The following is a 12,902-nucleotide window of genomic DNA, read 5'->3' as shown; positions in this document are numbered from 1 at the left end:
TGCTATAACAGCTTGAACGAGCTCGGAGTTATCATTGCAGACGGGCTTAGACTCATTCTTCTCCATTCCAAAAAGCAGGTTGATGCCTAGATCATCAGAATTTGGGCTAGCTGGTTTCTCAGTTGCGAAGAGCTCTTCGTCTTCATCAACAAAGTCACAATCGAGGAACATCTCGAATCTTGGTTCACGCTTTCCATAGTGGACGAATGGCTCAGGGAATTCATAACATGGGAAGTCTTCCCCCTCTTTGATGTACTGGCCATTGAGGGTGAATGGATATGGATCCATGGCCATTTTCGTCTTCGTGATTCGAGCATTATTGCGAGCCTTCATCTTCAAGAGGGCTTGTCTCACATCTTCTTTTGTCGGCTTGAATCCTAAGCCAAAAGTATCCTTCTTGAGTGCACCAGGATGGCCCCAAAGTTTAGCCATTTTCTTTTTGAGTCCGAGGGTCATTCCAGGGAAATGCCCTTGCTTCTTTAGAATGGCATTAATATTGGTGTTTGAATAGGGATCGAAGTCGAGATGGCACTTTTCCTCCTCTTCAATCACAACAACATCATCGAGTGAAAACCCCCAAAGATCTTCGTCTTCTTCGTCATGTTCGACATGGACGATAGGAGTGTCGATAACTTGAATGCGCATAGGAGAGGCATCAATGGTAGTTGGAACCCCTCCAACTATGGCTTTCACTTTCTGGTGCAGCGATGATGGAATCGCCTTTAGCTCATGAAGCCAAGGGCGTCCTAACAACAGATTAAAAGAGGCCTTAATATCTACCACCTGAAACTTGGTGCGACGTTCAATGGCCCCAGTAGTTATGTTTAGTGTGATAGTACCCACGGCTTGACGGCGAGTATTATCATAAGCACGAATCCCCTGGTTCGAGGGAGTCAATTCTTCATTCTTTATGCCCAACTTCTTTGCAGTGCGGAGTGGGCATACATTGATTGCAGAGTCGTTATCAACCAGGCTCATAGGAACATTCATCTGCCTACACACCATAGTAAGGTGTAAGGCCTTATTATGTTGGTCCCCTTCCGGGGGCAGATCCTTGTCTGAAAACGAAATCAGATTGCTAGTACTTGGCAATTCAGTAGTGAGAAAGTTGACCAGTCCTTGAGGAGTCATGTCATCATCAACTCCTATTTTCACCAGAGCATTCATCACAGCCTTTCGATGCTCGTGGGAGGTGGCCAAAAGCTTCCATACATTCATTTCCACCTTGGTCTTTTGCAATTGTTTGACCACATCGTTGTTCACAGGGTCGATGGGATCAACTATCGGATGTGATTGTGGTGGAGGTGGACTAGGTTGTTGCAACCGTCCACTTCTGGTGAGAACCTTGACCTCAAGGTCTCCCCAAACATCTTCACTTGTGCTAAGGGATGAACAGGATATATCCTAGAGATAGACGTCTTCATCGTCGCTATCCCAAATTCCATTCACTTCTTCATAACTCGAGACAAATACAACTTCTGGCAGAGGTTCATTCACAGGTTGAATGAGTATTGACGGATCAAATGAGACTTCATCTCCCATGATAGCCAAGGCATCGGAAAGAGGATCTGTTTGAATGTTAGGCTTCTTGCCCCCTGGAGGGACAGGAAGTTGATTAGCATCAATTAGGTCTTGGATCGCATCCTTCAACCTCCAACACTTCTCAGTGTTATGACCCTTGCCTTGATGAAACTTGCAATAAGCATTGGGATCATAGCTAGCGATCCTACTCTCTGATCGAGGTTCTGGAAATTGTCCAATTGGCATAATCAATCCTTGACCATGCAAACGGTCAAAAGCAGCATCATAAGTAATTCCCAAAGGCGTGTAAACCCTCCTTTTCCTTTGGAATCTTTGAGGAGGAGCATTAAGGGTCATCACATCGTTGATATTGATATTGTTGGTAGCGTTATTGGGCTTGGAAGACGAAGAAGAAGGAGTGTCGCTCTTCTTGTTTTTCCAAGTGTTGTTATTATTGTTGCTACCAGTAGTCTTCATCTGTTCATCCTCGATATTGATCCCAATATCGTATACAGCTTCAAAGGTACTCAGAGGCAGAAACTTTTAAAAATATAATTGAATTTTTTAAAAATCTATAATTTTGAAATCCTATTTATTTATTTATTTTTATTTATTTTTTTTTAAAAAAAATGGGAGGATACTATCCGACTTACTCCGAAAAAAAAAACGACACAAAAACAAGACTACCCTAAAATACGGTCAAAAAGTGGTGCACGACTAAGGAAAAAAGTGTGTGAACACGATATGTGATTAAGTGAGGTTATGACACCAAACTGGACACATAAACCACATACATACGCACAAAAATCGAAAAAAGACTGACGGGACACTTTTCCTGGGCACCGTGTCACGGTGCTGACTGTCGTGACACGGTGCAGTCTACTGTCAGACGGTAGAAAGCCCCGTGTCACGGCATTGTTCACCGTGGCGCGGCAGAACATGCCGTGACACGGTGCACAGTTCCAGGTCTGTTTTGTGATTTTTCCAGATTTTAATCGATTTTAGGTCCGTACTAATTACTATGTGAAAATAAAAACCCTCGGTCATGGGTTAAACAAAAGAATAAACACATGAAGGTTAGCACCAAACAACCATGTAGCATTTAAGCACGATGATGTAAAAAAAAAAAACAGTTCGCAACCTAGAGTCAAGATCTATGTTCAACTATTGGTCAGGCTTTGGGTGTAAAAAAGGTACCATGGTTGAGAGTTTGGACGCGTTAGCAAGGCAGCCTCCCTTGAGGATGTATGACAACGGGCGGCTCCGCGAGTTCGTGATGAAATCGAACTCGACTCCATGGTTTGGGTGGATTTAATAACTCGGATGAACCCTTATTGCCATGAGCGTTTTTGGGTTGATAGAGCCTAAATCCCCCGGGGCTAAGACGCATGTAGAACACATACGTTTTTTTTTCAGAAAAATCGAAGGAAGTTGACTGTGAGAAGAGAAAATAAGCCACCAGACTGATTTTAGGATTGCCGTGACACGACAAAAATTCCCGTGCCACGGTACTGCGCACCGTCAGACGGTGCACTGTACCGTGACACGGCAGTCAGAAAATCTGACTGGTGCCTTGTTTTCCTTCGTACGCAATCAAGTTATTCAATTTTTCCTACGGGACAGACCTAAATGCGACGTTAAAACGTCTATGCATATGCAAAATCGCCAAATTAATCACAGGAATATTTTTTCAAGAATCTTTCAAGTCTCATCCACTCATCTTAATTAAATACCGATCACTCAAATCGATAAATAACCAAGAATCCTCCCCAGTGGAGTCACCAAACTGTAGGCGTCCTTTGAAGTGCGCCTACGTTAAAAGCATGTGTGAATATGCTTGGCACTCATAGGAAGTGAGAATTGACATATACGATTAGGGACAAGGAAAGTAGGGAGCCGCCAACAAGTTTTTAAGGAACTTGTAAACCGTTCACGGATCATAAAAAGGCAACCATGATAAGGGACAACGATAGGCAACAACGATTGACCCGTGAAGGTTACACCCCATTCATAATCCATGAGATTACTAACTCCATATGGTTCGGAACCACGAAAGGAGGATCGGGGATGATGGTACGAAATGAGTCATGGAGTCACATTCGCCCGTATTGGCCTCTACTCGATTCTTATAGTGAAAAACATTCCTGCGATCTCAAAGGCATACAAACAAAATATTCAATTCGCTCCAAACTATTATTAGGCTAAATTGGTTGAATATTAATGCAACATATTATTCTAAAATATTTGTGACCGCTTGATTAAACAATAAGGTTAAAAAGGAACCTAAACCGGTTGTCCAAATTATCTTATTAGGCGTGATTTTCAATTACATATTCCCTTTAAACATGCAATATGGTGATCAATAAAATAATAAACATTAATATTGGAAACAATTTAACAATAATTCCAACAATATAAAATCATTAGAAAAATAATAGGAATAAAAGGAACATAATTCTTACTTTGATTCTGTTTGTTTGCAACTACAAAATAATAAACGAGTTAGTAACTTCAAGGAAATAATAATAAAACAACAATTAAATTAAATTAAATGAACTAGAGTTGATTTGGGGCCAAACCCTCAAACAGTTCTACCTTTCACGCCTTGGCTTAAGGATAGAACCACGAGTAAAGTATGGACTCCTTGGAGTACTTGAAGAAGGAATTTTGAAATAAGAAGGGTAGGCTAGTGTTTAGGCTAAAGCATAGAAGAGAGAAAAATAGAGAATTAATTGATGCCCCGTACATCAGAAATGAGGGGGTATTTATAGAGAAAATGTGCTGAGGGAACACACAGAACCCTAAAATGATAAAAATCCTAAAAAAGTATCCCGCAACACGGCAAACTGTACCGTGACACGGGAAGTCCCACCGTCAGACGGGAAACGTTCCCGTGACACGGTGCAATTTTTGAGTGACGCGGGAAATTTTTAGTAAACGGGGAAGAAAACGCGTTAAGGGTTTACGCGGAAAGGACACGGAAATTCCCGTGTCACAGCAGGTTTCCCGTGTCACAGGAAATCCCACCATCAGACGGGAAAAATTCCCGTGACACGGTGGGTACCCGCCGTGGCGCGGGAATTTTCAGCCCGCTTTTCCGTCTAAATACATTTTTAACCCTAATTTTGTTTAGCATTTTAAGTGCCGATTGATAATTTCGGGACTTTTTATGATTTATTATTATTTGGGCTAAAATAAGAAAATAAGAAAATAAAATAAATAAAAGATTTGGGCCAAAAATAAATGATAAAACAATAAAATAAAAAAGGTTTGGGCTGAAATTAAATAATAAGTTTGGGCTGAAATTAAAACTATGCTTTTACCAAACATCAAGACTAATCCATGGACTGTTCAAAAATACAAATTTAATCAAATACGATTTTTTAAGCACTCTCGGGATTAAATACTGAACCCGACCAATAGTGACGGTGAAAGGTTGTTCATCATCGGGTTTGGTTTTGGGGAGACATTTTTAGGTGTCTACACCTGTTTTTGGGTAACTTTAAAAATAATACAATTTTTATATAAATAGAAGACAAGAAAAGTTTTGTAAAAGTAATTTAATTACATTCAATCACTAATAATTGATTTTTAGTCATTTAAAATGTGATTCTTTACTAATAAAGTGTAGATATTTTTTATTTGAATTAGGTTACTTTTATGCATATTAGAGTAACTTTTATTCATTTCAGAGGTAACTTTTAATCACTTTTAGTTATCTTTATAATGGATGTACAATAATTATTGTAAACCGGATTTTTTTAAAAGTTTGTGCAAAAAATTATCTCTATGTTCCAAAAAAATCACCTCATTTAAGGCCCTTTTCTTTTTAGCTCTTGTGGTGTGTTTTGCTCTTTTAAAATCTGGTTTACTCTACTTTATCCTTTTGAGTCTTGCTATGCTTAGTATTAATACTCTGTTCTACTCTGCTTTGGTCTGTTGATACATGCTCTACTCTACTCAAAAGGATAGGGTCTAATTCTAGTATTAGACTAGGTCCCGTGGCATGCACAATAATGTAAAGTACTTAATTAGAAGTGTCAAAACCACACCCGACCGAACCCGATCCGAAATTGGCCAGAACAATGTCTGATTAAGATTTTGACTCACATGGACAGAATAATTTAGCATGACTCAAGTTTAAAAATTGACCTGACCTGATTAGACTTCATCGAAGCTGATCTGGACACCCAAATTGACACCTCTATATTTAATAACATCAATTTAACATCACTTTTAATTTATAAAATACTATAGAAAAAAAAAAATAGTCTACAAATGTAGTGGAATATTTTTAATTGGATATTATGAAAAATTTTATGTTATTTAATTGGATATTTATCTGTAACATTCCTCAACAATTTATTAAGTTGACCCTTATCTTTGGAATTTTATGTTATTTAATTGGATATTTTTTTACTAATTGATCATATGAAAAATGTTTGAAATTTTTTATAACCTGATGCATGGTACGTCAAGCCAATGAAGTGTATTTTTTGCTAATCTGGTTATGTAATCCCCCATGATTTTGTGTTTATTATAATTATATTTTATTATTTATCATTAAACTTTATTATTAAATACTTGATTATTTTATGAATATTTCGTAAATAATAAATTAGTTTAAAGTTATTTAATTACTAGATGAAGCCCGTGCGATGCACGGTTTGTTTGATTTTTTTTAAATAATGTTTTTTTTTTGTATTTATGAGCCTAAAATTTGTTATATATTTAGATAAAATTCCTAATATTAAAAGATAATATATAATATTTAATTAATTTAAACTTAAAAATCTTATTCGCCAATTTTGCTTACATGGCATTTGAATTATTTAATTCTAAAAAGAAATTAATAATCTCTTATTTAATTGGCTACTATTAAGATTTATAATCCTACATGGCGCGCTGAGAAAATTAGATCCTACGTGGCTCTCTAAAAACTCGGGAAAAAACTCCCTTATTAAATACATGATTATTTTATGAATATTTCGTAAATAATAAATTAGTTTAAAGTTATTTAGTTACTAGATGAAGCCCATGCGATGCACGGTTTGTTTGATTTTTTTTTAAATAATGTTTTTTTTTTTGTATTTATGAGCCTAAAATTTGTTATATATTTAGATAAAATTCCTAATATTAAAAGATAATATATAATATTTAATTAATTTAAACTTAAAAATCTCATTCGCCAATTTTGCTTACATGACATTTGAATTATTTAATTCTAAAAAGAAATTAATAATCTCTTATTTAATTGGCTACTATTAAGATTTATAATCCTACATGGCGCATTGAGAAAATTGGATCCTACGTGGCTCTTTAAAAACTCGGGAAAAACTCCCCTTTATATATATATTAGATTACTAATCATTTTACTCATACAAACTAATAGCCTAGTCCAAATTACCTCAAATCCCAACCTTACATCTTATTTTATTTAAGCTTTGGTACATATTTGGGCCTAAATAAGTTGTCCTAATTATATGGTTGGATTAGAAAATCCTCAACCCACAAATTTTCACCTCTAATCTCACGTATTCCCCTCTCTTCCTTTTCCCACTTTTCCTCTTACTGTTTTTTCCCTTCTCCTTTTGCTGCTCACGAACCCACAAAAAAAAGAAAAAAAAATTGCTGCTTGCTGCAACCGACGACAGGCCACCACCGGCGCATGTGTGCTGCTCCGATGACCACCATGGCTCACACACGACCACCAGTTCGCCCCCTTGACCCCTTCTATCTCCTTTTTCCTTCTTCTTTTTCTTTTGTTAATTTAATTCAAGTTTCTATCTTTACAAAATTTTTGTTCTTAAATTGTTGTTATTGTGATTTGATTATGCATATAAATTATAAAAGATTATAAATTTCTAAATTTTGCTATGTTTAATTTAATGACAAAAATTTCAGATTTTTATAAGTATGAAAATTAGGGCTTAAACCTTGATTTTTAATGATTTTAGGGTTCATAACGCGTTGATTAAGTTATCTAATTATATTAAGTATAAATTATGTTTAAACTGAATTATCTTATTTATAATTTAATTTTCAGATTTTAATTGTGTATATTTTAGGGTTTAAATTGTGAAGTTTGAAGGTTTGGTTAAGTTCTTATGAAACTAATTGACTTCCAATTATATATTTCAAGTTTAAATTGTTGTATTTATACATTCTATTACTAAATCAAATTTTCAGATTTTAGGTTATTGTTTTTGAAGCTTCTAATTGCATTAAATTGGTGAATTTTTGAGTTTAAAGCCTACTAACTTAATATATAATATTAGTAGTTTCAAATATTACTATAAATTTAAGATTTCATGTATAAAGTAAATTTTCAGATTTTTATAAAGCTTTAAACTTGCTGAAATTTCATGTACAATGGTGTATTTTAAGGTTTTTATAAAGGAAATTTAACGAACTATATACACTAGTAGAAAAAATGCTATTTGTAACACTCTATTAGTAACTAACATAAATTATGTTAGTTACAACAAGAGTATTAGTAACTGACATAAATAATGCGGGTTACAATAAATTATTATTAGTATTTGGCATAATCATGGGCAGTTACATATAGTAGGTCAATGATAGGCTGACTAACTATTAGTAATGGGCATAAAAAAGGTCAGTTACAAATAATAGGTCTAACTTTATTGACTTTATTAAATTTAATGCCCTTTGTTAAAGTCAGTTACAAATACTTACACGACCTTTTTTTTTTTAGGGAAACAAATACTTACCCCAGTCACCCTTCTTCCTTTTCCCCATTTTTTCACAAAATCCGTAGCTTTTCTCTCTCCTCTCAAAACTACTCTACAGCTCCTCCAAAATTTCTTAAAGCTTCTCCAAAACCAAAACTCATTCTTCAACAATATTATTAAGGTACATATGCTCTCGATCTCCACCTAATTTACATTATTTTTTTATCACTAAGCCATTAGTTAATAAAAAGATCTAAAAACAATTCTAGGGTTTGTGCTTTTGTTTGTCAATTTAATTTAATGGAAGTTTTTGGGTTTTATTACTTTCCGGTTACAAACTCGTTCATATTAAACAGGAATTAAAGAAAGTTTGTCTACTTTTGAGATGCTGGGTTGTGATATTTTCGAGCTAATAAATTGAAGCTTATAATTCTTAAATCGGTGTCTTGTTGAACAATTTGCTGGGCTAAAAGATTCGGTATGGCTCTTCAATTTAGGAAAAATCTTTGATTATGTTATATAGTGTGTTTTTTTTTAAATTTCTATGAGAAATTTTACAATTTTAATTATCACTATTTTAAGGGATTCAAAATTAACGAAAATGAACAAGCTTCTAATTTGAAGATTTTAGTGCATGTGACTAGAAACGTTAGTTTTCGAAGAATTTTAAGCCAAATTTTGAGTTTATTTAGAAATTTTTGCTTGTGCTAGGGTTGCAAATTTGTGATTAAAGCCTATCTAGATTTTGAGACACCCTATTGTCAAAAAAAAAAAAGAGTTTGAGACACCCTGCTTGAAAACTCAATTTATCTATTTTATAGATAATTTTCATCTGATAATTCTCAGGAAAATTTTCAACCACTTAACTGATTAGAATTCATAAATATTGATAGTTCTTGGTTCCTGTGAAACAAATTTTGCTGCTAGTTTCTTAAAATGTAGGAATTGGACAATCCATACAAAATATGAGCTTGGAGCCATTCATATCTCTGTACTCAGATCTCTCATATATGTAGTATATTGATTCTAATTCTAATAACTTTAGTGAAACTTATCTTATTTATCTTATGGAAAACTTTGATATTTGAAAAATAAAAGTCGAGAAACATGAGTGCATAACTAAAGCTCATATGGCGAATAATTTCAAGTATTGACATAGATACAAATTTAGTGTTTTTATTCTTAATTAGCCTGTATCATTATTGCTGAATTTTCCTTGCATGACTGTCTTACTTCCCTCTTAACAAGGCAATGATTACTGTATTTTGCTTGATTTTCTTATTCCGTTTCTTTTAGATCATCTTTTACAACATTATTTTGTATTTTGCAAGTCGCTTAAGTCTGCGTAGATGTCAGATCTCTTGTTTGTATTGAGGACCATGATGTTTGGATAGATAGTGAAGTAGTTGCGATTAATGGTGAAAATATAATGGTCTTTTATTTTGATATATGGTGAGTGTTTAATTGCTTAGTCTCATGGCATATATCTTAATGTATATATATAGCTTTAATTATAGTAGAAATGTTTATTTAAAGTAGGTTTATATGAAGCCTCTCTTTAAAACAGTGCACAAGTGTGCAAGTGTACATGCATGGCTGCTTACTTTCCACTAGATTATTTTTTATGTCCATCTTTGTTTATATGTTTTTTTTCTCCAATTCAAGGATTTCATGTTTGTTTTCAAGGATAATTTTTGTCCTGTATTGTGATAATTAGTGACTAAAAAATGGTTTGTTAGTTGTTGATTTTGTAAATTTATTACTTTTGAGAAATATTAAGCTTATTTTTTTATTTGATTGTGAAATTGTTGCTTGTACTAGGATTTGTGTATTAAACGTAGAATTAATATGAACTTAGATTGCAAATTTGTGATTAAGACCTCTCTAGAGTTGCTAACAATAAGGTCTTATCACAATTGGAAGTCCAAAGATTAACTAATCGTAATGGAGTACAGGGCCGCATCAGGGAATTTGTTGTTGAAGTGGTGACGCTTAGTCTAGCAGATCACCCTAATCTTGTGAAATTAATTGGGTACTGTGATAAGGGTAATCACAGGTTGTTGGTGTATGAGTACATGCCACTAGGATCCTTGGAAAGCCATCTACATGGTACATACTACATAGGCGCCTCAGTGTGTTTTTTATGCTACAGTAGTCCTTCTCTAGCAATTTTTTTTTCATATCCTAATGCATTTTTTGTATTGCCTTGATAATGAATGCTGCAGACCTCCGAAATAAGCAGAAGGCTCTTGATTGGAACACAGAGATGAAAATAGCTGCTGGGGCGGCTAGGGGCTTAGTATATTTGCATGACAAGATGGAGCCACTTGTAATATACTGTGATTTGAAATACTCAAATATCTTGCTTGGCAAGGGCTATCACGTTAAACTGTCGGATTTTGGGCTGGCCAAAGTGGCTCCAGTTGGAGACAATACTCATGTATCGACTCGGGTAATGGGTACATATGGTTTTTATGCACCAGATTATGCAATGACGAGTCAGCTGAATTTTAAATAAGATATATACAGTTTTGGTGTTGTTTTTATTGGAACTTCTCACAGGAAGAAAAGCAATTGATAGCACAAAAGACGGGCGTGAACAGAATCTGGTTGCTTGGGTAAGATTATTTTTGTTAGAGATGTTGCTTGGATGTGAAGTATTAACTTCTTGCTAACTTTAGTTGCATCTGATTAGGTTGACCTTAGTCTACATTGGCTGATTATATTGATTATGTTTACATCAGCTTACAGCTTGCCTTGAGGTTCAATATCTTAGAGTTTGAGAGCAAAGTTAGTGATTATAATTAAAATCTTAGACCAGATTTGTTTACTAAATATGGAGTGTTATAATTAGAAGTACTATGTCTTTTAGAGGTTAATGATTTCCTTTAAATCCATTAATTACTATCCATAATTCTATTCTATGTCAGAGTCCTGCTTTTACTGTCAAATCATGTGTTGTTTGAATCAGGGCTTATCTAAAACTATGGGCTGCTAGTGTCTGGCTTATGGAATATGGAAATAACAATTAAGCTTTGATAAATTGCCTTGAATTTTTGTTCATCTCTAGTAATTAGGTTGTATATTTACAATTATAGGTCACATGGCTGCTGTTCTGAAGCTTTTTTGGTAATTTACAATTATAGGTCACGTGGTACAAAGCTTCCTCAAAGTCACACATTTATTGGTGCAGGCTCATTATTTGCTTCCAATGATTGTAGGCTCATTTGTTTTGCAATGGTCGGGGCTCATATATTACTTGTAATGATGCAGGCTCATCAGGTATGCAATTTAAAAAGCTCACTTATCTTGGATATTTCTACAACTCTAAGTGGCGAAACATTGACAACCTGCTAGTTAAGAAAAATAGATTATGCTAGTTAGACACCTAAGAAACTGAAAATTGAGCTAGTTCAGGGACCAAGCATTTGCTACCCTATTTTTTGTTGTATTTTATATTTGGGGTTTTGATTTCTGTATTGAATTTATTGGTGACTAGTTTTGTCTAATAAGTGAAATTACTGGTTTTGATTAATGTGTTGAATTTATTTGACTAGTTTTGTCTAATAAATGACTGAAGTTTTTCATGTGAGTTTTGATGTTTATTTTCTTTTATATCCACTCAATTTGTGCATTGACCATGTTGGAAGAGTTCACTTGGTGACTATCTGAAACAACCCTTTTTTAGTTTTGGCTTTTTTATGTTTATATTTCTTTTCCATGCAGAATTCTGTTGCAATATCAAGTGCTTAATGTGAACTGCTGTTATCCCATACAGAAGAGTCAAATTTGTGGAGCAGACATTGACAAAATCGACAAAATCGTCAAAATTTGAATGTTGACCATTGTATCAATTAACTAACTAGCTTTTTTTAGTTAGAGTATTGTTTGTTGTGAATTGTGAGATAATTATTTGTAATTTGCAAGTACATCTATTCAATATAATTTACAAGATGTCATTTAAAGTTGGTCTTATATTGGTTTGATTGATAGTTATTGTATTTTATAAAAGTTTATTAACAATTAATGGTCTTTACATTAAAAAAAATATAAATGTAGTGTATGGGTGGTGGCAGTAGAGGAATTTGCTATTTGCTACTGCTACCATTTATTTATTTTTTTTATAACAAAAACACTATTCGTAACTGGCGTAAGGCTATGCTAGTTACAAATAATATTATATTTGTAACGGGCGTAACTTCACTCCAGTTACAAATAGTATGCTTTCTAACTTGGAAAATAGCCTATTTGTAACTGGCGTTGGTTTAAGCTAGTTACGAATAGTACATTATTTGTAACTAACATTAGCCGGTTACGAATAATTTTCACTAGTTGTAACGGTGGCATTCGCAACCAGCAATGCCAGTTACAAAAAATCAATTTCGCCAATTACAAATAGCATTTTTTCTACTAGTGATATAAGCTTTTGATTTTAATTAGAGGGGTGTTACAAAGTGGTATCTGGGAGCTTAGGTTCGATTTAACTACCACTAAAGTCAATATAAAGTTTTTAGGCGCCAATTGTTTTAAAATCTTGCGATTTTGGATTTAATTACTTGATTTAAAGTTAACCTTTTATTTTTGAAAAATATTTTATTTAAAATAAAACTAATTTGGAATTTTATTTAAAATAACAGGTACGTATTTATACATATAAATTATTGTGTTATTTAATTATTTTTGAAA

At 34.0% G+C, this 12,902-nt stretch overlaps 1 protein-coding gene across 6 annotated transcripts; it reads left to right on the top strand.

Moving 5' to 3' along the window:
- Window positions 1–7,049: 7,049 nt before the first annotated feature.
- On the top strand, window positions 7,050–12,181 carry LOC145598178 (receptor-like cytoplasmic kinase 185). Of its 6 annotated transcripts, none has more exons than XM_081654521.1 (6): window positions 7,050–8,397; window positions 10,172–10,325; window positions 10,442–10,668; window positions 10,779–10,834; window positions 11,438–11,498; window positions 11,995–12,181. In XM_081654521.1, exons 2-6 carry the CDS (start codon window positions 10,292–10,294, stop codon window positions 12,049–12,051), a joined length of 435 nt encoding a protein of 144 aa, XP_081510647.1. In that variant the 5' UTR covers window positions 7,050–8,397; window positions 10,172–10,291; the 3' UTR covers window positions 12,052–12,181. The 6 variants fall into 6 exon arrangements, with proteins under 6 accessions (XP_081510647.1, XP_081510634.1, XP_081510621.1 ...); XM_081654508.1 differs by having other exon boundaries at window positions 11,363–11,498; XM_081654495.1 differs by having other exon boundaries at window positions 11,315–11,498.
- Window positions 12,182–12,902: the final 721 nt, after the last annotated feature.

This window comes from Chenopodium album, chromosome 2 (assembly GCF_948465745.1).
Source record: "Chenopodium album chromosome 2, dcCheAlbu1.1, whole genome shotgun sequence".
NCBI lineage: Eukaryota > Viridiplantae > Streptophyta > Magnoliopsida > Caryophyllales > Amaranthaceae > Chenopodium > Chenopodium album.
This window is presented reverse-complemented; position numbering and strand designations above follow the sequence as displayed.